Source organism: Fringilla coelebs (assembly GCF_963513975.1).
Source record: "Fringilla coelebs genome assembly, chromosome: 6".
In the NCBI taxonomy this organism is placed as follows: domain Eukaryota; kingdom Metazoa; phylum Chordata; class Aves; order Passeriformes; family Fringillidae; genus Fringilla; species Fringilla coelebs.
In genome coordinates, this window is record NC_140034.1 from 51847514 (window position 1) to 51875072 (window position 27559).

At 37.7% G+C, this 27559-nt stretch overlaps 1 protein-coding gene across 3 annotated transcripts in view; it reads left to right on the forward strand.

The window, feature by feature from the left end:
- The window catches only part of ZNF143 (zinc finger protein 143), a 38131-nt gene extending 10572 nt beyond the window's left edge, over window positions 1-27559 (forward strand). For 2 of the 3 annotated variants that reach the window (XM_084207057.1, XM_084207058.1), the window contains 15 exons: window positions 1579-1709; window positions 2523-2615; window positions 3065-3148; window positions 3372-3452; window positions 4383-4579; window positions 8360-8434; window positions 12505-12624; window positions 13610-13685; window positions 15501-15626; window positions 18589-18768; window positions 19853-20080; window positions 21201-21349; window positions 22671-22832; window positions 23616-23762; window positions 25668-27559. In XM_084207057.1, coding sequence (XP_084063183.1) covers window positions 1586-1709; window positions 2523-2615; window positions 3065-3148; window positions 3372-3452; window positions 4383-4579; window positions 8360-8434; window positions 12505-12624; window positions 13610-13685; window positions 15501-15626; window positions 18589-18768; window positions 19853-20080; window positions 21201-21349; window positions 22671-22832; window positions 23616-23762; window positions 25668-25751 — 1926 coding nt within the window. In that variant the 5' untranslated portion in view covers window positions 1579-1585 and the 3' untranslated portion in view covers window positions 25752-27559. The remainder of the gene's footprint in view (window positions 1-1578; window positions 1710-2522; window positions 2616-3064; window positions 3149-3371; window positions 3453-4382; window positions 4580-8359; window positions 8435-12504; window positions 12625-13609; window positions 13686-15500; window positions 15627-18588; window positions 18769-19852; window positions 20081-21200; window positions 21350-22670; window positions 22833-23615; window positions 23763-25667) is intronic. The other variant, XM_084207059.1, reaches the window with a different exon arrangement.

The window sequence follows — 27559 nt, forward strand, 5'->3', positions numbered from 1 at the left end:
AAATGCAATTTAGTCTGGATGGCTTCTCCTTTTCTTGTGTATTGCATCTCTTTTAGAGGCCTCATTTTCTGTAAAAAGTTCTTTACCTGAAAAGGATGTTGGGAAGAATTACCCATCTTCTCTTGGATCCTAAAAAAATCCCTTCACACTCATTTTGAATTATATTTTGGTTTCTCTCTTAATTGCATCTTTTTGATGCCAGTTGTTCAATGTTCAAATTCCTTGGTGCAAGCCAGTATTTTAATTTCCTTAATATTCCAGAGAGAAATTATGAGGCTACTGATCTTGGAAGGCATATTTCTTACAGAATTATGTACTGATCATTACTAATGTTTTAGGGGGTTTTTTGTATGATTTTCAATGTTACATAGGAAAAAAGCAGGAGGTTTAAAACTTTCCCAAAAGTGCCCTTGCTTTCCACTTCCTTTGTTCAGCTGTATCTGTTCCATTAACTGGAAATAAGAAACTGAGCCTGCAGTTCTAGGAAAAAGTATTTGATGTATACATCCAAGTGTATACAAAGTATTGCGTATACACTTGGATGTATTTGGAAAATACTGCTTGGATGTAATTGTTAACTGCTAAATTAATGTGGCAGCTTTCTAAAATATTGTGGGCACACTGGTGTATCTACCTGGTCTAATTTTGTGCTCCTCATTCCTTAGTTTTGAGAAAAGTACAATTTTCTCAGTGGTCTTTGAGACTGTTGATTAATTGCTTATTCAAGAGCAGATTTCTGGACTGTAGAGGTAAAAATAGTTAAATATATTTATAAAGGTACTCATAAATAAATTAAACCCACTAGATGATTCTTCTCAGCCTGAATTATAAACCAGTAGGTCATGGAACCACAGTAGGATTAAAAGCTGTGATGTGATCTCCCATATTAAAACATGCCTGGGTAAAAATGTGAGTAGGCAAAGGGATGGTTCTGTCTGGTTCTGTGAGATACAGCAGTCACTCTCTGATCACTGGCCTTTTGTCTAATTAACAAATTTTATCATGGGATACTTCATTATTTTAAAGGACAGATTGTTTTGTTTTTGTTTAAACAGAAACTTTTCTGGAAAATCTAGGGAAATAGTTGAATTGTTCAGTTAGACTTTTGCAGTGTGTTGTTTTTAAGCCTCTTACTGGCACTGAAGAGATCTTTGGTTTATACAGATAAAGCCCTCCTGTTGTCATGGGTGACTATGAGTGAATTGTCAGCTTTATTTCAATTCTGGGGACAAATAGGTATCATTACCTGTATTGTCATTACCACCATTAGTCTTTGTACATTGGTTAAAACACTTATATTTAACTGAAATTTAAATGTGGTTGATGCACTTTATATAAATAGGTGCTACCTGAAGTCCTTAACGTCTAAGTTAATTGTTAAATAAAGTAAAATACTTATCTATTTCAGATAACTTTTATTCCTTCCAAGTATTTTCCAGATAGATCATTTTTTGCATCTATTTTATGCAAAACATAACATAAAATATTTGTAGCAGCTATATAAAAAATCACATTAAGCTGGGATTACAGTACTGGTTCTGTATTTCAATGTTCTGTTTTTGAATACTTTCTTTCTAGGTAGACAATGTTATTAGCTCAGATCAATCGAGACTCTCAGGGAATGACGGAATTTTCTGGAGGAGGAATGGAGGCCCAGCACGTGACTCTGTGTCTAACAGAAGCTGTAGCTGTGCAAGGTGACCCTTCAGGTTAAAATACATCTACATTATTATGTCTTTTCTCTTTGAAACTCAGATAAAACACCAACATTCATATTGTGTATTCTGAATTAAAAGTCCAACAGGAAACAGTTAACTGAGATTGATTAAATTCACTAATTTAATTCTGGATGGAAATTATTTTTTAATTAAGATAATAGAAGTGTAAATGTGCCAAAAATATATGAAATATATTATTTTCTTTCTTCTTTTTTTTCTGACTTTATTCTTTGTATAGTCTTACTGTTTTATACTTTGTAAATTCAGTTGATATCTAAGTATGTATTAAGCAAGTTCAGTTTTAAAATAGATTAATGACTTGAAATTGGCTTAAACTTGGTGTTTCCTGACAGCTTTGTTATGATTTTACATGATTACAAACTCTCTCCTAAATCTGCATTTTAATCTAAATAGTTTTGTGTGTATTAATGACAAGTAGTTTTGTCAAAACAAAATTATCAATACAAATATGTGTGCCATTATTTCACTGTTGGCTCTGATTATTTAATTAATGGTTCTCCTAAAAACCTCAGCTTTGTAGTTATTTATTCAGTGACATTGTATTTTTTTTTAGTTGAGGAAAATAACATTTAGCTGTCATGTTTACAGAGCAAAATCTAGAATATATGACCCTAGTACGTGTCCCAGGCTTAGAAACCAGAAAGCAAGCAATAATTACTTGCTCTTCTTATTTGTCAAACCAATGTGCTTTGAGGGGATGTCATCATTTATGGAGGTCTTTCAGCTGAGATTTCTAGGGTTCCATGCTGGTTGTAGTGAAGGTGAACCTTTTTTCCCTGCTAGATGGTGACAACTTGGAAAACATGGAAGGTGTAAGTTTGCAAGCAGTTACCCTGGCTGATGGCTCCACTGCTTACATTCAGCACAATTCTAAAGGTAGGCAGAGCAACTGATGGCCACTGAAGTGGTATTCTCCTTTCTGACCCTCTCTTTGCATTGAAAGTCAGGCAAAATCTGTACAATGTTTCTGAAGTTCCAATTCCAGTGGGAAATTATGGTAATGCTATAAAATAAATGTTTTTGTTTTGTCACTAATAAGATGCAAAAATGAAGTTCAGAACATGAGTCAAACAAAAGTGAAGAGATCTTTATGGTTCAAACCTGGATATCAACATTCTGCCTAACAGACAGGACAGAAGACCTTTTCTGGTTTTTTAATCCCAGAATTTTAAAAGCTCTGTACAGTCACACTGTGCTTTCTATTTACCAAACATTATTTCTTGTTGATATTTTATTTATATGTTAATCTAGAAAGTATCAACTGTGTATTAAAACTGTGATGTGTTACACAATTAGAATTCTTAAAAATATTCTATATATTTCAGATGGTAAATTAATGGATGGCCAAGTGATTCAATTAGAAGATGGTTCTGCTGCTTATGTTCAACATGTACCTATGCCTAAAAGCAGTGAGTGCAATAATACAAGAAATATGTTCTAAAATATTGTATTACTGATAAATATTGCTATTAAGTAATTAAGTCATGATAATAGCTTGATTTCTTATTTTAATGGAAATAATCATGAAGAGATCTTAGGTATTTTGTAATCCTGGGTATTTAGTGTTTAATCTTTCCATCTAAGGATTCTTTGAAGTCTTGCTGAAGTGCTGTAATTGTTCCTCCTGAGCAGGGGAGAGCCTGCGTCTGGAAGATGGACAGGCGGTTCAGCTGGAAGATGGAACCACAGCATTTATTCATCACACCTCGAAAGGTAACTCTTCTGGCAAGTGGGATTTGTCACCTCAGTGTCCAACTGAACTTCAGCAATGTTTAACAGGATACTCTCTAAAAACTATCATCTTAATGGGATTCCCAGTGTGAATTCCTTGTTTAACTTTGACAGCCAAAGATTGTTGACTATTTCAGTTCTTGACTTGGGCCTCATAGAACAGTTATAAATGAAATCAAACCCAGTGTATTTCACCATTTATTTAGGCCAGGATCACATTAAAGTGAGTTTATACCTTTAGGTAGTAGGGCAGAAAATGTGACAGCTGACAGTCAAGAATGCAAATGTAGCTATTCCAGGTGATAACTTCTGTTTCTGCAGATGATTACACTAGTCTTGGAAACAGTACCATTCTCTAGAAAAAGTGATCAAGTTTATATTTTAAGTCTGTTTAAACCAGTGTGACAATTACATTTTACAACCAACAATATTAAGAAGAAAGAATGTAATACAGAATTTTTTTGTTAAAAGTTGTTTTATATTTTGTGGTTCTTTTGCATATTTGCATGGTTCTCTTCTTAAAATGTGAGACCCATGAATTCTAAAATCTGAAGTAATGATATCAGTATATCTTTTATATTATTTTCATTTTATTATAGGTGGATTTGAAATAGAAAGCATATTTGTGTTCCTGATTTCCTTTATAAATAAAGCTAGATCAATATAAATTTTTTTGTACTTTTTGAAGCATAGAAGTAAAACTAGAGAAGGTGTTGTCTTGAAAACAAATTCCTGTGTTATTCATAGTATTATTTTAAGTGTTTATATTTCTTATAAACTAGCGGTTATATTTCCCATATATTTCATATGTGTCTATGACTTCAGGAGACACCTCCTGGAGAGCAGTAGTTTCTCCTGTAACACACTGCTGCTCCTTTCAGAATCCTAACACTGTGCAATATCATTCCTCAGACAGTTATGACCAGAGCGCCCTGCAGGCTGTGCAGCTGGAGGATGGAACCACTGCCTACATCCACCACACGGTGCAGATGCCGCAGTCAGACACCATTTTGGCCATCCAGGCTGATGGCACGGTGGCAGGCCTGCACACAGGAGATGCTGCCATCGACCCTGACACCATCAGTGCTTTGGAGCAATATGCAGCCAAGGTACTCTGCAAGGCATTTTCTCTAGCCATCATGTCTTAAAACAATGTACAGCGCAACATATCTGGCAGCACAAGCCAATTGTTTAAGAAATGAAGTTGTAACTGGGAGAGTCTCAGACTCCTAGAAGAGATCACCAAGTTTTCATGACAGTGCTTCACTGTCCTGAGCGGCTCTGGTGCATAGTGTTCCAGAAAAAGGAGAAAAGATTGAACCCTGAACTGGAGTAGGATTTAGAAAGCCATTTAGACAGCCAAATGATAATCTTCTCTATCCTATAGCATTGCAAAGGAGTCTCTTGGAAGGCCACTGTTTGCAAAGGAGGACAAAGTTGAATTATTCTTGTTCAGGCACTATTGCTGGATTAATTTTTTTTTTCCTGAATGGGAAGAGTATGGCCTGGTGTACTGAGCAAGGGCAACACATAGTATGAAGTGTAGAAAAGACAATCAGACAGTTCAGAAAAAAACTTCTTTGATCTATATTTTCAATGGTAAATATGCAGTAGGATGCACAAAATTCATGTTGTTTACTTTCCCAGGCTTCTGTAAAGCATGATGTAAGTATGGTAATGGGTGATGCAACTTCCATGACTGTAGTTAAGCTGTGTCCCAGTTGCTGGATAATTGACATCAGTGGTTGTATTGCTCTGGAAAAAGAGCAGAATATATTTTAAAATCTGTCCTCTTAACGTCACAGCGTTGTCAAAATTTGGGAGGCTAGTTAGGATAATTAAATAGCTTATTCACTATTCTTTTCATTATGCTTCTGTCTGTTAGAATTGAGAGATCCTAAGGCAGGTAGTCAAATTGTGTTGTGATGCTGTGCTTTAACATTTCATGAAATAAAAGGTAATTCAATGTTAGTTGAGTTGTAATCACAAGATTTTATACATTCCACAGGTACTATTTGATTTAGATTAAATCAATCACAACTTTGCCCTTCTTAACCAGCAGCTATATTAATCATAATTTCTGAAATGTTTCTGTAAATGCAAATAAATTTGCATTTTCATCCTATTTAACTCAATACAGGTTTTTCATTCTGTAATGTGAATTTGTTTTCTATAGCGCACTTGTGTGTTTGTTTAGGAAAAAATGTTTTCTTCAAGCTTTCATCTCAGAACCTTATACTGAATGGTACTGCTGGAACCTTTAGGGGACAGTCAGTAGAAGTGAATTTCCAGGAACTACTCCTGGTATATGGGGTTTTTTTGTTACAAAACCAAACATTAGCTCAATGGTTAGAACCTTGGATCTCTCTTAAAAGAAGAAATGTGGTTTTGTGATTCTTCTCCATGTCCATGCACTCTTCATAGTGAGGCAGGGTACTCTTTTCATAGCTTCACACACCTTGAGAAAGGTACAGGAAGAAATTAAATACACATGGTAAGTATATGATAGGATTTCATAAAAATTTAGGTAGCCCACAAAAGAGTAGTGCCTTGTCATTGGCTGCACCAGTTTCAGAACTAGGAAACAGCAGGTGAAACTCCCATGTGATGGGTTCAATAAGAATGAAGATGCTGTTTCAAACAGCTCAAAGTGAAGCACTGGTTGTAGGATATTGTGGACACTAAGATGTCCTTGGATTCAAGAAGTAATTAGATAAATTCATAGAAGAAAAATGTGTCCATGGCTATTAGGTAGAAACATGTGACTTCTGGTTCAGGAAGTTCATAAACCACAAATTGCTTGGAGGTTGGCAGCATATTATGGGGAATGCATCACTACATGCTTGGCCTGTTTGTTTAGTGCTCTCCAGCATCTGCTAGTGGAAATGAAATGGTGCAGTAGTATGGCCTTTACTTTGACTCAATGTAGGTGCCCTTGTGTTTTTATTTGAAGGCAGACTAAAGCTTTCTTTAGCATAAAGGAGATTATTTTAGGAAGAGCTCAAAGATCTGCCCTGTAACCCTTCCAGAATCCTTACTATACTGCAAAAGAGAAGTTTAAAGTTGGGTGTCTTTTTTTGTTGGGTTCCTTTAAAGCTTTCTTTTTGAAACTTAAAGGACAAAGAAAAAAAAGGTCAATTTGGAGAGTGGTGGTTTTTCTTTGTTTCCCTGTCCTATGCAACAGGCAGAAACAGAAAGATCAGTGGGGTGCCCAAAATCAGTGTAAAATATAAGAGAGTTCATACAAAGAGGTCCAAGCAGACTCCCCAGAAGCTCACTGGAAGTGGTGGAATGTGTACATTTTTCATTGTCCCTCACTTCTCCTTGAGGCAGGAAAGTGCCCCTTTCCACAACATGCAAAGCACATGCAGACTTAACTTAGGCCCTCTAAATTTGGGCTGAGGCAATGCCACCATCCTCCCACAGCAAGCAAGGAGAAAAGGTCATTGCTCTCAGTGAAGTGAGAATAGGTGATGAAATGGTGAAGAGGTTACAACACATCCTTGCCTTCCATAGCTGCTTCCCTGTGCCATCCCAGCTGCTGGCAGAGCACAGGAACTGCCATTTGTGCATGCCTCAACACACGCACACACGTTCTCTTGGGATCATTTGTTTCCAATAGTTGATCAAGTTCTAATTTCATGTCAGCAGTTCTTCTCTCTACCAACAACAGGAAGTTCAGGATGAAGTAATTCAAGTCTCCTTTCTGTTCAGGTTCTCCCCTCTTCCTTTAAAAATTCTGAGGGGGAAGGTCCCTCAGCTGGTTTTTCCCCTCTGGAAAAAACCACCCTAAATTTACCTGCTTTCTGACACTCTTTTCAATCCTTTTGTAATGTAAATTTGCATCTGCTTGGGCACTTTCCTTATTACTGTTGTAGCTCAAAGTTCCCAAAGTAAATTGTCTAATTTAGAGAGAGTGTGAAAACCTCTGGTGGGATGAGTTCCTGCCAGTCTCCAAGCAAACTGCTGTGGGCAAGGTGCTTCACACAACCCCCAGTGATCTCAGGGGCCTGCTGTGGCTCTTGGGAGGGAGGGTTCCTGCCAAACTGCTTTAGAGAAGAATAAAATCACTTAGACTAGGCTTAGGTGCATCAGCCTTGAATATAATGGCGGCAGACAGTACTGTCAATGCCTGTGGTTAGTACAGAGACAATTTAGGGATGGGAAACTATGCAAAGTATACTTTAATTTTTTATACAGTGACATGCTGTTCTTTGAGCTGCTGCTTGTGAGAGAGTTTGGGATGTTTTTTTAAACTGGGTAATTACATTTTTATTTAAAAAAAAATTTCACATTAACATCTAACAGTCTTGCAAATATTTTTATGAGCTCCTTGGAAACCGCAATACCTTTCTCCTCCTGAGAGACTGTCTTTAAAAGCAAACCTATGTAGCAATACCAAGTCCTTGCTTAGTTGTAATTTGACTAGTTCAAATTGAGATGTAACACACTGTCTTAGGTATTTTGATTCAAAAAGCAGTTGTGCTGTTTGAAACAAGTACATTCTGCTTAACAAGGAGTCAGAGAGTATCTTTATTACAAAAGTAAATGTTTGGGTTTTCTGTTTTTTGTCAGAACTCAGTATTGTTGAATTTATTGATTTATTGTAATACTTTTGTCAGTCTATTAATTTAACATCCTTGGTTCTTGCAGTCTTCCCTAGCCTGTTATAAAACAACTTTGCTGTGCTCACTTGGTCTGTTGTGTAATGCAAGTGCTGCAAGTGATGATTTTTGTGTGAGTTCATGTACTATGGGATAACCGTGTTCCAAGAGGGAGCTAGAGAGCTATGAAATAATAAACCCAGGAAGTGTCTGTAACCCTCTGTTTCTCACATGAATGAAAGTAACTGGTGTAAATGTTTTTCCCATTTCAACTTTGTTTTTCAGGTGTCTATTGATGGAAATGACAGTGTTAGTAGCACAGGAATTATAGGTGAAAATGAACAAGATAAAAAAATGCAGGTATGTGCTTAATACAAAATAACTGAATATATTTATTTATTTTGTCTTTTCTGCCCGGCAGGGTGCATGATAGGGAGTCCTGTAGCCATGAACTATGGTTTGCTTCTACCCTTCAGAAGATGTAGATTTCAAACTATACAGATAGACTATAGTATCTCGCTCTGTACAAGATCATGTCACAAGAGTTGTAAAAGATTCTTCTGTTGTCTTACTTACTTAAAAGATACTTACTGTAAAAGATACTTACTGTTGTCTAGGGGGTTTTCCTGTTAAATGGTAATTTAAATTATGTTGGCTTTCTAAGGGCTTTCTAGCTGACCTGAGTATTTGTTCAATAAGATTGTAAGTATTTCAGAAGTTCTTTCCAGAGAAGGAGCTGACTTTTGATAGTATTTAAAGCAGAAAAATGCTCTCAGTTATTAAATTTCTTCTAGGAGAGACCATTCCAGGCATAGATCTGGGACTGTTCTCTCTTTAATGACTTATTTTGATTCCACTTTCCTTGTTAGGGTCCCTGACCTTTACAGCAGGTTTTATAAGGAATCAGTAGTTAAGAGTGTTGCTCCTAGAGAATGCTTAAAGAACAGAAAAAGACTTCAATTTCTTTTTCTGGGTCCATATTGTTAGTACACAGAAATGTAAAAAACTTTAAATATTAAAAGATTAATGTAAAAGTTTAAAGGGGTAATGGAAAATACAGGTGCAACATACTAAGTCTCAAGCTTTTTTCCCTAGGATCCATAAAATTATGTAAGGAGAATGATATTTGGCATTATAATGTATTTCATTAAAGGAAAAGACAAAGAAAAATGTATCCTGGGTTTCAAATATACAAGTAGAATAATACTAAAACCTCTATATCCTCACATGTTCAGATGACAAAATCAAAAATGGAAAAGTCATTGCGTTGAGAATGGGGCCTTCTCTGGGCAAACCATTTCTCCTTTTTGCTTAATTTAAGAAATAATGAAGTAGACAAGGAGGAAAAATGTCTTCTTCCAAGTTGAAAATGCATCATCTGTGAAAGATGATGCTCACCTCTCACAGTTAGCTCAAATTTTCTATTTTTAATCTTTTACAAGTTAGATCCGCAATATTTAAAGCTGCAGACACTTCACTTTTGCCTGTGTGGTATGACTGTGGAAGGAGAGAATAATGCTTGCATTATTTACTGTATTGGACCACATTCCATAAAATAAAATTAAGAAATTTAGAGAGTTTGCACTTGTAGGCTGGAATAGAGATACAACTCCAATGAAAGGCAAAATTCAAGGAAGAGCAAGATAAAAGCTTTGTTGGTTTTACCTGAATTAAGAGCCTATTAAGCAAAATTACTTGTAATCAGTATCCACGTAAATATTGATTTTGGCTTCAGCCCCAAAGCAAACTGAATGTGGACATGGTTTTATCTTATACATATATGGCAACATATGTGCAATATGGAAATGTGCCAATCTATGGAGCACTGCATGTTCCAAACAAAACAAGGTCTGATATTTCAAAAAAGTAGTGAGGCTTAGTCTCAAATTCTGACCCTTATAAGGTGACTACAGTTGGCCTTCAGTTGAAGGGGCCCACAGCTATCAGTTTGGTATGAAAATAGAAATCATTCTTATATCTTGATTTAAGTAGATACCTACTTGTAACTCATTCATAGGTATTAATATATAATTTATAAAATAGTCTCAAATTTAGATGTAGAATTAAATAGGTGTATATTTATAAACTTTTTAAGTCCACAGGGAACAGAACAGATGTCACTGCTAAGCAGTCACTCAGACCTGCATGGGGTTAGTTAGGTGTTTCAGGAAAGAAAAAAAAGCCTCTTTGTGATTTCTACATGGGAAAACAAAAGACTCTGTGTGCCCAAATGGATATCACACTATTTCCTTTCAAAGCTGTTATACCCATCTGCTCATAATACACACCTTGGTTATGTGATTCTGCTTTTATGTGGGCAGTAGAAAAATCTGATCCAAGATCTTTGTTTTTCTCATGTGTTACCTCTCTGAGATCAGGATGCATTTGTGATCTCCTAAAAATAGGGGGTTTTAAATTCTATTTATTTGTTCATTCTATTTAAAAGTATTTGAAGTACACAGTTCCTCTCAGTAAGTTCTACGTTATTAAAAAGGTGCTTCCTCCCCAGTTTTTGTATCTATCTTAATATTGGTAGGATTATGGCTGGTTATTTTTTTGCAGATATCAGCACATTACAGAATTGTTTTCATTTTCTTTTCAACTTTGGCATACTTGAGTTTTATGGCAGATCTTAGCATATTTTTATATTAATATTTTTATATGCTGGAACAACAAAGAAATAGTAGCAGGTTATAAAGAAAAAAAAAATTAGTGCCTTAATGTAAGTGCTCAAGTGTGTTCTTTATGATCCTAAATGTATTGAAGTGATTTCTGTGATTCATGCTGTCATAGGTTAAACATAGTATCAGTAATGGTTTCTTGATCCAGAAGGTTGTTTTTCTCTGTGGTTGCAGAGGAGACTTTCTGAGGTGATGGAGTTGAACATTTCAGCTGATTAAAAGTTTTGTATTAAACTTTGCTCCTTTAGTCTTACAAATATTCTGAAGGTAACAGATTATTCCATCTTCTCTGAAGAATCTGTAGGAAAGGTGTTGGCAGTGTAATTTGTGATTTCTCTGAAAGAGGAATTAAAGGTGTGTGCTCTTGCAGGGCTGCAGTCTTCCTGGTGTAGGGAGCTGTGCTGGGAGGGCTCAGATGGCTGAAGTGCTGCGGTGATGCATCCAGGCTCTTTAAAAGGGCCTTTAAAAGCTGGGGAAGGAGAGCAGCAGGAGCTGCCCTTCCAGTGGGAACAGCAGGACTGCAGAGGGCTTTGGGATGGGAGATGGCTCAGCCTAGTGTGGGTGCTGAGCTGGTGACTGTGCCACAAGGTCATGATCAGGAGGAAAATGAAGCCTTCTCCAGACAAGTTCACAGGCTCATGTCCTCATGGGGAACTTTAACATCCTCGGTATCTGCAGGAGGGCATCACAACAGGGCACATGGGGAGCAGTCTGGAGTTCAGGGATGGCAAGGGGCAATCTGAGCAGGCTGCTGAGCAAAGGGAGCCACTTTGCAGAGCCTCAGTTGCCAAAAGAATTAGCTGGGAATGTGAAGGTTGGGAGCAGGCTTCAGGAGTCTCCATCCATTGAGACACTCAGAACCCGTTTGGATATTGCTGTGAGCAACCTGCTGCAGCTGACACTGCTGCTGAGAGTATTGTCTCCTCATCCATCCTGTGTTCTTTTGACAGTTGGGAATAGAATTGTCTCTGTAACAAAAGGGAGGTGATTTGAAAGGACAGACCTTGTAAAACAGCCTTGAGTGCTTTGTACAGAGTTGTATAGAAGTGCTGATGTTTGGGCTGCTGCCTCTGTGTTCTGTCTCTATCAATGCCAGGTTTTGCTCGTGTTTCTTGCATGTCAGTGTAGGAAGGAGCCCGTACAAGGGGTTTCAGGTGCCTCCTGAAGCTGTGCTGTTTATTTTCCTCTTGTCATGCCACAAGGGAAAGTAGAACCTAGCTTACAGTGCTCCAGTTAGCTTGATCAAAATACATGCATGGCAGACCAAGTACAAAATGCTTCCTTCATTTTCAAAAAGTGCTCATTCTAAGGACATTTATTTATAGTTTGGCCTTTCATGAGCTTATATTTCAGGGTGGTCTGATTTATAACTAACTGCCCTTAGGAACTGATCTAGCATCTCAGATATAATCTAAGACTTGTTTGTCTACTAATTTGGTCATTTTACCACGGTGATTATAAATAATGTCTTTGTTATTTGACTAATTATTGCAAGCTTTTAAATTTGCTGGGTACAAGTGAATATGTTTTACCATTTTCATCATGATTTTCAGTTATTTATTTTTAGTTTATTTATTGAGGGCTCAGAAATACATGGCATAGCAAAGCAAAGAGAAGCAAAAGAAATCTGTCAAAATCAGCTCTGACTTGATAGCAAAATAAAGTGTGTAAGTTCTCTGACCCCTTTTGGTTGTTCTTTTTTTAGTATGTGGTTGGGGTTTTTAATTTTTTTTTTCTCTTTCACATAAGATTGTCTTGCAAGGACATGGAACAAGAGTGACAGCAAAATCTCAGCAGACTGGAGAGAAAGCCTTTCGCTGTGATTATGATGGCTGTGGAAAACTGTACACAACAGCTCACCATCTTAAGGTGATGAGATGTAAAATGTGCATTGCTACTTTGTAGATATGATTTTTTTTAAAAGATTATGTGTTAAAAGTAATAGCAATTGAGAGGGAGCCAGTTGCAATGGGGCTGTTTTGTCAAATATTTTTTGGATTGATTTTACAGTAATTGTGGTGCTCAGCTGAGTTTACTTAGTGTTCTGGGATCATTTCTGCTGCTCTGTTGCCAGCATGAGGTTGGCTCTATTGCCAGGTGAGGTTGTTTCCACCAGCAGTGTCACAGAAATTCTGGAATCCAGCATTTGCTTTACCAACTTTACATGTATGCATGATCGTACACATATTCCAGGTTTTGAAATATATCACCATCACAGTACAAAGCAAGACTTCAAAATTAATATTCAAAGTGAAAAACTGGAACATCTTTTCTTAACAGATGGCAACTTCCTAATTTTAAATTAAGTAAAGGAATTACTGAAATGGTGAATGGTATAGGGCTGCTCACATTCCAGCTGAGGCTGGCACAATCCCTTGCTGATGAGGTAACCTGCTCCCAGTGCTGCTTTGTCTCTGACCACAGGAGTCAGTGAGTGGCTGGCTTTAGGAGTCACTTGCTAAAATGATGTCCTTGCTGTAGAGGTTTCATGCAATATAAGAGCATCATTGGAAGCATTCAGTGGAGTCAAAAATCAGATATAGAGTGAGCTCTGAGGCATATTTACCTCCTGCCTTTAATGTAGTGCATGATGGCAATTCTGCATGTATTTACAGAAGTGTTTTGTGCCAAACTGACTGGCAGGATCAAGTTAGACCTTGGAAAGAGACATCTTTAGTTTTAGGGAAAATGTTGTTACCATATTTCATTATTTTTTCATCACTGACATAAACAGACACTTCAATGTGAATCTTAGTAAGCTAAATAAAATATTTTGGCTTTGAGAATGAACTGTTTCTGTGCTGAAGTAACCAGATACAGCATTTCATTAAGTCACTGTATTGGATGTCAACAGGTGCATGAAAGGTCTCACACAGGAGACAGACCATACCAGTGTGAACATCCTGGATGTGGCAAAGCCTTTGCAACAGGTAATCTTGTGCAGACTAGCTCCTCCTGCTGTTAGTGTTTGTCAGTGATAAAGTAGGTTTTTAATATTGCCTTTTTTAACTGCTGAGTTGGTTGGGACAACTGGAAAAAAGTCACCTTTTCAGCTAGTGTAGCAATAGAAAGGACAGAGGATTTAACTCTTACTGAAGGAGGAAGGACGTGAAGCCCTCAACACTTCCCTCACTCTTCACCTGTCATCTACAGTCAAAGTAATGTTAAAAATAGGCCTTTCTTACCATTAAACTAATAGCAAAAGTTAAATGAGGTGATAATAGAAAGCTGAACCTGTAGGCTAGGGGCAGATTCCTGATCTTCTGGTCTAAATTTGAAAGGAACTTTGAGAGAAGATGCTGGTTTAAGTGTTCTTTATTGAATTTGTATCAGTGACATCAGTGACATCGGTGACAAATGGAGTGAACTCTCCATTTGTACAGATTACTCTGCTCATAAGTGATGCTCTTCCTGAGATGGGATTTGTTTGTGCAAAATGCAGTTATGAGGAATGAAGCATGGAAGGAAATGGAAGAGCAAAACTTGTTTAAAATTTTATTCTTTTACTTGGAATGTAAATTAGTATTATGCTTAGAAAAGTTAGGCTCTGGTTTTTTAATAAGGTATTTTTGAAATAACTTAATCTGATCTAATACATTTGCTACAATTGCTTTGAATAGAAACAAGCAAAATAAATACTGATGCAAAAAGTCAAAAGGGAAACAACCACACTTTTAAAGGCCTGCACCTAAGTTTAATAGCATAGTATTTGTAAAGGGATTTCAAAACTATGTAATTAAATACTCTCTTCCTTTGCAACACACTGATGAATGGCTATAAACAGCTGTTTGTTTATAAATACTGTATTTTTGATCAGAGCCATTGTACTATTGTAGTTCAACAATCCTTGCCTTGGACAAAGTTCACTTTAAGTACTGAGTAGTCTTTGGTTTAAATGTTAAGAACTCTCTGGGGTTGGGTCATGAAATTGAATTGATTTTAGATATAAATGTGAATTAATGCTCAGCTTGATTAACATGCTTCATGCTTTTAAAAGCATCAAGAACAGAAATTTCAGCTGTTTCGGGGAGAACTCACTGAAATTAAAGCAGATGTCTTTTTCTTACAGACTTTATTTTGTACAAATTTATACATCACTTGTGGATACAAGTGAAATTCAGGTTCATTATCTAAAATGGCTGTTTCAGGCTTCTTTAGTCATTATCTTTTCAGTGAAGTGCTGAAAAGAAGATTTTGGGTAAATGTTCACTGCAAAATAATTTATAGAGGGCCTGATCCAAAGTTCACTTCAGACTGGTAGAGTTTTTTATGATGATGAGTTCCTAAAAGTAATCTTAAAGAGAATGATTGTCTATGACTGCTCTTGTTTAGCACCTGTATATGTGATTTTGCTGCCGACTTTGTTTGTGGTTATTGCTTTTCCTGTGAGCAAATAATCAAATGTCATTTTGATGACAGTAGTGGGAAGAGGTAAAAACTCGATGGAATGCACAGCATATGGCTTCTTCAGAAGGCAGAATAAATATTTGTCCACATAATTGCAGTTTATCCTTCTGAAGGGAAGGATAAGAATTATGGAAATGAATAATAAAAAACACCCAAAGAATTTTTAAACTGTTACCTAGAGTTCTGCTGCTCTGTAGGGTAGAATGAATAGCTTGCAAAGAATGAAAGAGTAAATTTTACTCATCAACATTGCTGCCTGGAATAGCAAGCCCAGCTTTTGCAGGTGCTGGTTGATGAGTACCCTGATGGTGTGCTGACCCCGTTTGTGCCATCCCCAGGGTACGGGCTGAAGAGCCACGTGCGCACGCACACCGGGGAGAAGCCCTATCGCTGCACCGAGGAGAACTGCACCAAGTCCTTCAAGACTTCTGGAGACCTGCAGAAGCACATCCGGACACACACAGGTACTATCAGCACACAGCTCTGTTCATTCACCTCGGTGGATTTTTAGTTCTTTCTCTTTCCTTATTCTGTGACTTTATACTGACAAAATCAGCCTGTGTATATTCTCTTTCTGAAGCCCAGTGAGCTCAGCAGCATTTCAGCATGGTAAGCATTAAATCCAGCATGCTTTTCTTGGAAAAACTGCTAAAGCGTTCCCACTGCTATTGCAAATGCACTAACTTCTAGCAGTGCCTCACATTGTCACTGAGTCACTCATTGCCTTTACAGCTTCAGCTGCAGCTGTAACAGAACAAGGAACTTCTCCTCAGTAATCTGTCTTGCCTTTTAGAAATGGCTTCAGTGTTCCTCAGTTTTGGTGCTTTAATATAACTCGCATGCCAGCTCCATGAAAGTTGATATTCTGAGCTTGTTATCCTCATTTCCCATCTCTTCTTCCAGCAGTTAAACCAAAATGTCACAGAAAACCAACAGCTACTAAAACTTGCAAAGGCACAAAAAATAAAATCTTACATTTTGTCTAAAAACATTAAGTTGAAAGCCAAACCACAAATTCTAGACAGCATGCACTACACTGCAAAACTCTGGATGCACACACATGTAAACAAGATTGCACAATGTCTCCTTTGTGCCTGTGATCTTCAAGAAAAACAACCCTTAAATGTAACAAGGACAATCTATCACTTGCTAACCTATTCCATTAAATATATTTATGTCCCTGCTAGAACAGTGACAAGCTTTTCCACTGAATTGTCTGAATCTTTGCGAGTCAAGAAGAAAAAATAAAAAGTAGGGGGTTGGATTTTTTTCAAATTAAAAATACTTATAATATGGGGGGTGGGATGTAAATATAGGCAATAAAAATTGTAAAAACTCAGAATTACATAAGATATTTCTGCTTTTTTGGACTTCCATGGACAAAAAGATTCTGTTGGGATTAGTACTATCTTGATTTTTAAACATCAAACATCAACAACGATGGGGGTGTGAGCACATATCATCTCAGCTCTAGAAGAGTACTGTTGATATGCACTGCATCAAGTACAAACTATGATCTGAAAGGCTTCTTACCTGTGGACTGTTTTCTTTTTTATGGCCACAGGAGGTGTGTGGTAGTTTAATCTCTGCTTAGCAGTCGAGACAAAAGATTCAAGCCAGCCCTATGTAACCTACCCACCTGAACAATATGAGTAATAGAATCATCATCTCCCAGCAGACCAGGGGCCAGATGTGTCTCATTTTAGATTTATGAGTTTCCAGGAAGCTCAAGAATGAGAGGAGAAGTGCAGCACCAGCTGTGTGCAGGTGGATGGAGCAGCGTGCGCTCATGCCTTGTGCCAGCTGCAGCAGCGCAGGAGGCAGGTCTGGGCTCTCCCACTCCCTCCCACGGCTCAGGAACCTTTCCCTTCTTTAGGAGCTACATCAGGGGCAGCACTTTCTTCACTTTCTACCTGTTTTAACCAGAAGTGACTTCTCCCTGTCTTTGAGTAGAGTCAAGTCTTGCTTTCAGTGCCATCAAATGCTTATCTGGGTTTCCACCATGACCCCCCCCGGACACACAGCTCCGGCATCAGGAAAGCTGCTGTGGATGGTGCCTCGTGCTGCAGAGGGGTAGAGCCTCAAGGCTTTGCATTGCTAGAGTTGGAATTCGCTGTCACCTGGAAACAGGTCGCTTTGCTTGGAAGTACATTAGAATTTGAAAAGGCCCCTCCAGGGACCGGTCTGGTGACATTCCTGCGGGCATTGTTTCCGAGCGATCTGTCCCGGTTTCTAGTGCGGGGTCTGTTGCTGGGTGGGGCTGGCTCTGCAGCCCTGCTGCTTTGGGACTGTTTGGGGTCCTGGCTGCAGCGAGGATTAGGGGAGCCATGGTAACACAACACTGAGGTGTACCGGGAGTACACACTGCCTTGGCAGGAAGCTGGAAAACCTTCCCAAAACAGCTGCCCGAAGGAGTGAATAGTAGTTTCCTCTGCCAAGGAGCAAACTGCTTTGGAGTTTCACGGTATTACTGTCTATCAGGACTTGTTGTTTTATTTCTAATTACCAACTTTGTATCTGTAGTGGCGTTCTGCTCTTGCTCTCAGATTCTCCTCTTTGGTAAGCAGCACAGTGTGTGGATTGTACTTGGCTCTAGAAGTGGGAAATTACCCCAGGACAGCCTGTCAGTGGCTCCAACCTCTCCAAATTTAGCCCCCCTTACTCTCCTTCTCTGTGTGTTTTGATAGACCTGAAAGGTCAGGGTTATTGGAGTATTATTGGTTGGCCTTGTCTGCTGTTCACGGTCAAATGCTGTGGTGCAGTGATGTAAGTTATTGTGCTTAAACTTATATTACACAAAAAGACTTTAAAAGAACCTACATTTGTGATTTGCTTTGGTCTGGGGGTTTGAAACTTGAGTTTCATGGCTGCTTCTCTTTAGAAAGTTTATTCTTTTTTAAGGTTAAGTGCTTTCTATAACAAATTTTACTAAACCATGTTTATCCTGGTTATATGTTAAATCATGAAGGTATTTTTTTTCATTTGAAGAATTAACCATTGTCAAATGTCAACGTTATGATACACTTGGTTTGGATAATATGTGTATGAATTGGGGAGGTTGTTAAACAGTTGCTAGATTATGGGCAGTGTGCAAGCTAATCCAAGCAACTGAGTCTGTTCTATACATCTATATACATCTATACATCTATATACATCTATACATCTATATACATCTGTTCTATACATCTATATACATCTATACATCTATACATCTATACATCTAAAGTATTCATCAAAATGGTTCATAATTTATCATTTTGGCTAAAGTAGAACACTCCACAGTGGCATGTTCATGGTATTTCTGACTGAGGATCTCACAGATAAAATTAGGTAGCTTTAGGTTTCTACATTCAAGTCTAAGTGTAATTTAGGATTTTCATTCTTTTGTAACCTTTGCTGTGCACCTTTTCTTGTCTTCTTTTTCAGGTGAAAGGCCTTTTAAGTGTCCCTTTGAAGGATGTGGCAGGTCATTCACAACTTCTAATATTAGAAAGGTTCACATCAGGACACACACGGGCGAAAGGCCTTATTACTGTACAGAGCCAGGATGTGGGAGAGCTTTTGCCAGTGCAACTAATTATAAGAATCATGTGAGAATACACACAGGTATATGAGTGATTTATTGTATTTTGAAGTGGAATTTGCTTGGAAGAGGCTGTGTCATTCTCCTTGTGAACAATGTTTTGGTGTGTTGTAATTGGGTATAGTCATGTTTCTCTGACTTGGCTTGGGCCTCCTCTCCCCTCAGCTGAGGATATTTAAGCAGTTAGATTTCCCACCTTGCTGTCAAGGCAGAATCATTTTGGTTTGGTTACAAAGTTTTTTAAACTGGGCATTGGGCTGAATCCTTAATATGATTCTGGGACTTGCCTCCCTTATGAGCAGTTTCTTAAATAAATACCAGTAAAGGACAAGTCTGAGCTTAACTTGGGCTCACTGTTATGAGTCACCCTGTCATCCCAGCTGTATTTTCCTTGCTGCTGGAACTGTGGTCAAAACTTCCTTTTTTGTAGACTAGACATGAAAATACTTATCTAGTGAGTAGAATACTTATTTGGTGAGCAGAAATGATAAGCACAAATTTGAAGATTCTAAAATGTAAAAGCCAGTGATAGCCATATCAGATTGACAGCATTATGTATGTTATAGAAACACAGGCAAGCTTCATAGAGCAACGTTTTATATCTTGGTTTATATTTTTAGCTTACAATGTAAGTTGGACACTTGTTCCACTGATTTTTAAATGGAAGGCTTTTTTATATGAAGCCATAATTGTTTATACACATGCTTCCTATGGATTTCCTCAGAGCTTTCAATACTCAAAAGTGATACTAATCAATCAGTATATCTGATCATTGAGGAAAACTATGGGGCTTCAGTAATAAAGTTACAAAATTCTCAGTACAATGACAAACTGAAATTGCAGCTTTCAGCCTGTATCATCAGATTTCATCAGAAGGATATTTTAGATGGCATGATAGGGAGAAATATGGGCCAAATTTACTGGCAGTAATTATTCAAGACAGTAAGATGTTGTATTGATAAACTTTGTGCGGTTGAGCTTCTCTGTTGCCTTTGAAATTTAAAGTATGGTTGGCAATAAAGGTTTGTCCCCAAATATCATTTGCTGGCAATTTTTCCTGTGTATCCTGAATAAAGTTTTCTTCATACCTTTTGTTTTCCCATGCAGGGGAGAAGCCCTATGTGTGTACAGTTCCTGGCTGTGACAAACGTTTCACAGAGTATTCCAGTTTATACAAACATCATGTTGTACATACTCATTCCAAACCCTACAACTGCAATCACTGTGGGAAGACCTACAAGCAGATCTCTACCCTTGCTATGCACAAACGGACAGCACACAACGACACAGAGCCCATTGAGGAAGAACAAGAGGCTTTCTTTGAGCCACCTCCAGGTTAGAATTGCAGCCTTTGAATCTCTAGTTGGGAAAGAAAACAAAAAAAGGCTGGATGGTATTTTGCCAAGGAAATTAAAACATAGATAAAAAGTTAAAGTACTTAATAAAGATATCTTAATTTCTCTGTAAGACTTTTTAGGGTGGTAGGCAACTTGTAAACAGAAATTGCATGGTAATCGGCCAGAAAATAACCTAATTTATAGCAGTCATGGGGTTAAGAGAGAAATTTGACTTGCAGTCTCAGCAAACCTGCTAAAAACATGAGAGTGTATATATATGTATAACACCATGGCTGGTGACAATCTTTTGTGTGGGAGTAAAGGCTCTGCCTTGAGAAAAAAGATCTGGTTTTGCAGTACAGTGATATGGGCTGGTTTGCTGTGGTTTGGAGCAGTTTCTGTAAACTGTCCTGGAGGCAGAGATGAAAAGGAGCTGCTGTGCTGCAGTACTCCTCAGAGTGTGCTGCTCATGGTATCATGGGTATTGAATCCTGTGAGTATAAAGGATCAGACTGAAGGAAATCCTGTGACAGGACAAACACCACTTGTCAAATTATGATTTTTGGATGTGCCTGAAGATCAGAAACTGTTTTGGTTAGCAAAGTTGTTTTCCTCCATGTTCATGGGAAACTGCACTGAATGCCTTAAGCAGACTTACTATAGCTTAATTCCTTCTTTTCAAGGAATGATAACATTTATTTGCTGAGGTTAAACATTTATCAAGATAATTAATTTACTCAAGTCTTCACACAAAGGCATGTCGATATGTTCTTCTGCATGTTTGTTAATTAATAACTTTTAAAAAAATCCAGTTGTGTTTGCATTTAATGAATAAATGAGAAATGTTTATCACATTTTTAATATTTGCTTACAAACTAAATGTATATGTAGTATTTGTGTCTTTAAACTGATTGCTGGGAGATTACACCCCATCTTCCCAAAATAAGACTTTCTGATTTGCTTCTGGTATCTTTCCTTCTTTTATTTTTCTCATCTTTACACTATTTTTTTCTGTTGGAGTGTTTAAAACCTTCAGACAAGACTGGGACTTGTCATTTGCTCTCCTGGGAGCATTCAGAGTATGGAAAGTAACCTCTTGCCCTCTTTGTATCCAATAGGTCAAGGTGAAGATGTGCTCAAAGGCTCCCAGATCACCTACGTGACAGGTGTAGAGGGAGATGATGTCATTTCTGCACAGGTTGCTACAGTTACTCAGTCAGGACTAGGCCAACAAGTAGCACTAATATCCCAGGATGGAACCCAACATGTAAGTAACTGCAGTGTCACCTGCTGACAAAACCATGCTGAGAATTGAGGCACAGGTTGTAGCTTCTCCATGGGCTCTCTGAAATCACACAGGATTCTGGATAAATGTTGGTGGAAAGAAGCTTCTTTGGAGCTGTGTCAGGATATGTTCAGGGTTGTGTCTCCTATGGAATACCTAAGTGAAACCACATATTCTGACACTGAAACTGTACTAATACAAAGTTAGGGGATTGGTCTCTCCTGGTTATCTCTGTCACTCTGAAAAGGGCTGTTTAAACAACTCCTATACATACAGCCTGTTTCTGAAGTTTCTCACAATTCCCAGATTATGCTGTTCATATCTGATGGGTATCTTCACTGTCTTGTCTGCACACACTTTGAGGGGTTGAGGGGTGGGAAGTCTTTTCAGTCCAGGTGCTTCCTTCACAAGCAATTTGGTTGGTAGTGTGCAGTTTCTAACATAAACTAAAGGATAAGGAATCCTTTGATACTATTTTCCACTTGAACATTCCTATGGCTGTCTTTTTTTTAAGGTTTTCCATGGATACATTTTTTTAAGGATTTCATATGAAATTTCTTTAGAAGGGGATTTCAGCACAACTCTCTTGATGCACTGTGGCAGTATATTGAAGGCTTTTGGGGAAAAAATTTCTATATCATCTGGGAGGGCAACTGAAATACCAGTAACATATGAAAGATATATTCTGAATTCAGACTGAAATAAAATATCCAAGGGGCCTGTTATATTGCCAGGACATTGGAAATTGCAGCAATACTAAGTAACTGGCATTTTTACCCTCTAAAATGAAGCCCTGCAGAAGCCTTGACACAGAATTCTTACATTTAAATTATCTTTCAGTTCTGGGATTTATTAACTTGTAAATCAGACATCAAATTATGTATCTGATGCCTTAATGCATTTATACTGGAGACATCAGTAATTTATATCATTAATTAGTTATGGATTGTTTATTTGTGGCTTAAATTCTAAGCCCTCATAGGGCCCTTTAGTATTTACATCAAGATCAAAGTATGTCAAGTGGTACAACCTTAAATCCCATTGACCTCTGTGGAAGACACATGCATAGATAATCTGTTATGCTGTTATTTGGAATACACTCTGATTAACATGGAGTTGTAGGCTCTGGGATTAGGCATGCAACTCTCCTACTACTGCTAGCTATATTCTTTTCTGTGAGCAGGTAAGTGTGTCTGAAAGGTCATGAGCTGTTGGATCCCAGCCAGCGAGGCAGATGGAAAGAGGGTCTGGCTTGAGCAGCACTGAGCCCCTTCCTTGCCTCAGGAGCTGCTGTGTGTTGCAGGTGAACATATCCCAGGCAGACATGCAGGCCATCGGCAACACCATCACCATGGTGACACAAGATGGCACCACCATCACAGTCCCTGCCCACGACGCCGTCATCTCCTCGGCCGGCACGCACTCGGTGGCCATGGTCACTGCAGAGGGCACCGAGGGACAGCAGGTGAGACACTGCCCTGCACACCTGGCTCCTGTCCCCTGTGGCAAACGGGCCCCTGAGCCACCACACTCCTGGCACTGATGCAGATTTAGCTCAGCAGTTTCCAGCACCTGGGCAGCACATTCTCCTCCTAAGTGCCTGATGTGTTCTACCCAGTGCTGTGCAGCAGCAGGCTTTAATGTTTCAAAATGTTTTAAAAGCAAGGGGTACCAAGAAAAACATCTGAGGTACTAGTCCAATGATTCATTTAGGTGTCTGTAAAATAACACCTAGAAATGCCAAGCTTTTTCCCCAAAGCCACACAGTAAATGTGTGACAGAACTAAGTATAGAATCCAGTATGAACTATAATTTCATTGGTTAATATTATGGGACTGTAATTTGTTTGGCAGATGGGAAACATTTGTGTAAGTCTGTATCTGTGGGTTGGTTTTTAATGTACAGCTAAAACAGCTAACTTTTTAGTATAAATATGATCTTTAAGTGAAAATTCATTCTACTGTTCTAAAATTGCACCACATGAAAATAAAGATAGTTATTATCTCTGTGTAGATAAGCACAGGTCTGTAGGTGCATTGATTGAATTGCTTGAGTCCTGAGGATATTTATATTTTAAGAGCTAGTAGATAATTTGGAGAACACAATGATGGCAACTTTTCTTTTGCACAATACAATTATGCTGATGAGTGATCCCAGCTTTGACTGTAGCTGTGAAGGCAGTGGTAGTAGGAGGTGAGGAGCAGGAACAGATGTGCCAGGCAGGTGATTGTGTCCCTTTGTCCTGAAGGTTGCAATTGTGGCCCAAGACTTAGCAGCGTTTCACAGTGCCTCCTCAGAAATGGGACACCAGCAGCACGGACACCATCTAGTGACTACAGAAACTAGACCTGTCACATTGTTGGCTACATCCAATGGGACACAAATTGCAGTACAGGTAAGATGGGGATAAATGGTTTTTCTGGAGTGTTTCTCATTTCTAGAGCTAGAAGCTGCCTAGTCAGGTAACAAAATTATTTGAATAAGCTTGGTTTCCCTGAAAAAAATAGCCCACAACTAAATTATCTCATATATAAAATAATATATAGGGTAGGAAGAGGAATAAACAGCATCTGGTTTTCCAAATCTACTTGTAGAACTCTGAAAAAAGGGGAAGGCTGTGGGAGGTCCAAAGTTCAAGTCAACCAAGTAGTTAATGGACTCACAGGTTTTCAGTGAAGAAGTGCTTTTGTTCATCTTTCAGCTTTACATATAGGATTGACACATATAAATCCAAACTCTCTGAATAAATTGGTATGAACTTATAAAATTAGCAAATTTGCTATTTGAACCTTGAAATGCTAATAGCAAAATAGTGCAAACAGTCATATAGAAAGATTAATAATCAGAAATCTCTGGAAATAGTGACCTTCTGTTATGTGCCAAACCAGCACAGTACAAACAGTCTCTGTAAATAGTTCCTCACATTGTTCAAACACTGTCAGGAAAAGGTAATTTCTAGGTATGAAAGAGCTCTTAAGAGCTCAGATTGAAAGGAATAGTATTAATATCCTCAAGCAGAAACAAGAGATTATTTTACCCTTTGTTAAATGGAAAGTAGCAAGGCAGATGCTGTTGAAAGTTGAGAAGCTCTGAATTGTGAACACCTCTCTTTTGAGCTAAGTTGGCACTAATCAACACTGCCTGTAAGAGAAACCATGTCAGAAGGCAATGAGAAAGAAAAAAGTAGCTAAAAGGGTCCTTTGAATGAAAGGAAAACAGGCACTCTCCGCACAAGCCCCTCTTCTGTTACCTGCAATGGGGCATTAACTGAAGTCTCTTTACATTAATTAAACTTAAAATACACAAATAGAAGAGAGAGATTTTAAAATTAAAATACTATTGATTATTCCTGAGGGTTTGATTGATTTTCTCTTGTACTTCAATACTAACAAATTAATCCATTTGGTTTCTAAGTCCTGGTAAAGCCAGTAGCCTGATAGTCCCATTGAAATCCTAACGAGGTGCAAACAGAGGTCTTGATTTGAGTGGATCCAGAATGTGATATGCAGTGACTGTAAAAATAACAAGTGATATGTAGAATTGTCCCATTATGTCAAACAATTTGGTTTTACCTTTCACACTCTCATATGTGTTTCTTCTGAGCCAATAGGTAATGGCCAGCTTTACATTTTTTTGTGAGGTTGAGGTTGTCTTCAGTGTTCCCATGAACATATTACCAAACTCCATGGATTCCTTCCTAAAATTGTGTCAAGTTATATTTACTCAGGTTTGGTTCTTCTGGTACCAGATTATTTCCTCTCTAAACTAACTGTAGAATCAAACAGTGTCATCATAACAGCTTTTTTATGCAGTTGGGATTCTGCAATAAATGTACTCTATAAATTAATGTCATGTAGTGTTCCAAAGAGCTGACTTTCTGTTAAGAGAGTTAAGAAAAATGACGATGTTTGTTTGCTTTACCAGTGATAAAATGAAATGCAACAGCCACTGTGCCTTCTGTGCCTGGTCTGAACTTTGTAATATCTGCCAAGCAAAATATCACCTACTTTGTGGGCCATGAAGTATGTTTATCATGCAGCAGTTCTTTGAAGCACATGTATTTGGTGGTTACATATAAACTCAGTGTGATCTCCTATCAGCAGCTATCTTAATTGTCATGCTGATTAGATAGCTGCTGGTATATATTATCATCCAGGAGAGGTGTGACAATACTGATCACACTTATTTGGGTTGAAGTACTGTTTGGTAACTATATCTTTGCTTTCAGATCTTTTTTGATGCATTTATTATCTAAGTGTAATGTTTTGAATTTCTTTTTGTTTAAATGTGTTTGTTTCAGCTTGGAGAACAACAGTCTCTGGAAGAAGCCATTAGAATAGCCTCCAGAATACAACAGGGGGAAACACCAGGGATTGATGATTAACTTGTAAAACTGCTACCAGAACAATAGAGTGAAAGGTATTTTATTTTCAACCAAGAAAGGTCCATGCCAGCAACAGCCCATAAAAACTTTGAAGTCCCCCACTCACTGATACTGTGTACACATTTTATGCAAGAGTGAAGAACATTTTCTAAGTTTTGTGTACATAACCCTTGGAATGGACTGACATCATCTACTTCCAACCGTTGCATTCAGGAATATGGAATTAGGATTGTATAGTAAACTTCCTTGTTATCCTTTCATCGGATTTCAGACTGGTCTACAAGCAAGTAAAAAACAGAAGTATTGGAATTCATTTTTAATGTCATGTACAAATAATGAAGGCATTACTGAAGATTTCAGCTGTTTAAATAACCATTTCAGGAACCCTTACAAGTAATAAAGGCAACAAAGCCTTTTTAAATTGCATTCCATTAATGGAAAAGTCTTGGATTTTGAGCCTACTACTGTAAATCTTCGTATTTTGATTTGTTTCATACAGATTTGAATACTCTTTAGATTATCTGCCCCATCTCATTCATTGTAAATACAGACTGTTAATGCTGGAAGTGCTAATTATATTATCTTTAAATTGGATTATGTACAAAGAACTGGTTGTTGAATATTAAAGAAAGTAAATCTAATGATTTTGTTTCTTTACATATTTTACTTAAGATGTTACTCTTGAATTATTATACAATAAAATATAGCAAGATTGTATTGTTTAGATAGGATGATATTGTCATGTGACATACTGTTTTACTTCTTACTGAGACTGAAGTTCAAATTATTTATTTACGGCCTTGTATAAATTTTTCCAAAGTTTATTTATCATAAACTTAATTTTTTGGCATTAATTTTGATCGTAATCCACTATAGTGTATTAAGCAAATACTGATAATAGTTATTTCAGACATTCTAAAACACTACAAGAGTGATTTTCACTAAAAGGTGAAGTTACCCATTTTCAAGGGAACTATTTTCAAATGGTGCATTTGCAGCAAAAGTACAAGTACTAATAGTTGTTTTCAACAGTTCTGAGTGCCTGCTGCTACCATTCAGTACCTAGGATGTGCTTGATAATCAGTGCTTTGGAAATCAGGACACAAGTTACTAGAAAAAATGGATTAATGATGATGTAAGTACAATGCTCCTCTCCAGCTATCATTCTGTAAAGGAAAAAAAAATCCATTGTAGATATGTCTAACATATACAGCAAAATGTAACTTTCAATTTTTTTTATATGAAGAAGTCTTTTTACTCTTGTCTTGTTAGCAAGCTGGTTAAGCAAGTTAAAAATTTTTGGCTTCCTGTAAGATTCAGTGCTTATTTTAGATTAGCGTCAAGAGCACTTCCGAAACTGAAGCCTGAACTTTAGCTTTCTCAAGGGAAGGATTGAACATCCTCTGGACAAAGCTTTTTTTAAGGAATCACAAGTATTGTGAGGTGCACATCCTTCATGAAAAAATAAAGTCCATAACTAAGTACCTTGAGGTATTTGACCTCAGAAAGGCCAAGTTCGAATAGAATGAGCCAATTTATTGTGAATTACTGTATCAGTGTGGGTTGCAGCCTTTTATGTTTTCTACACAGAAGCAGTGAGAGAATACAGTACTGTGGGATAGATGGGGACAAAGGAAAGGCCATTCTCTGCATAAATTATAAAGTAAAACTTGGACACATATAGGTTGTCTGTAACTTTTGTATAGGATTGAGGTTGCTTGCTCACTTAGGTGCCAGTTTTCCTGAAATGTTGTAAATCTTGATATCCCATGGAGATAAATGTACTATGCAAGGAGGATTAATTGCCT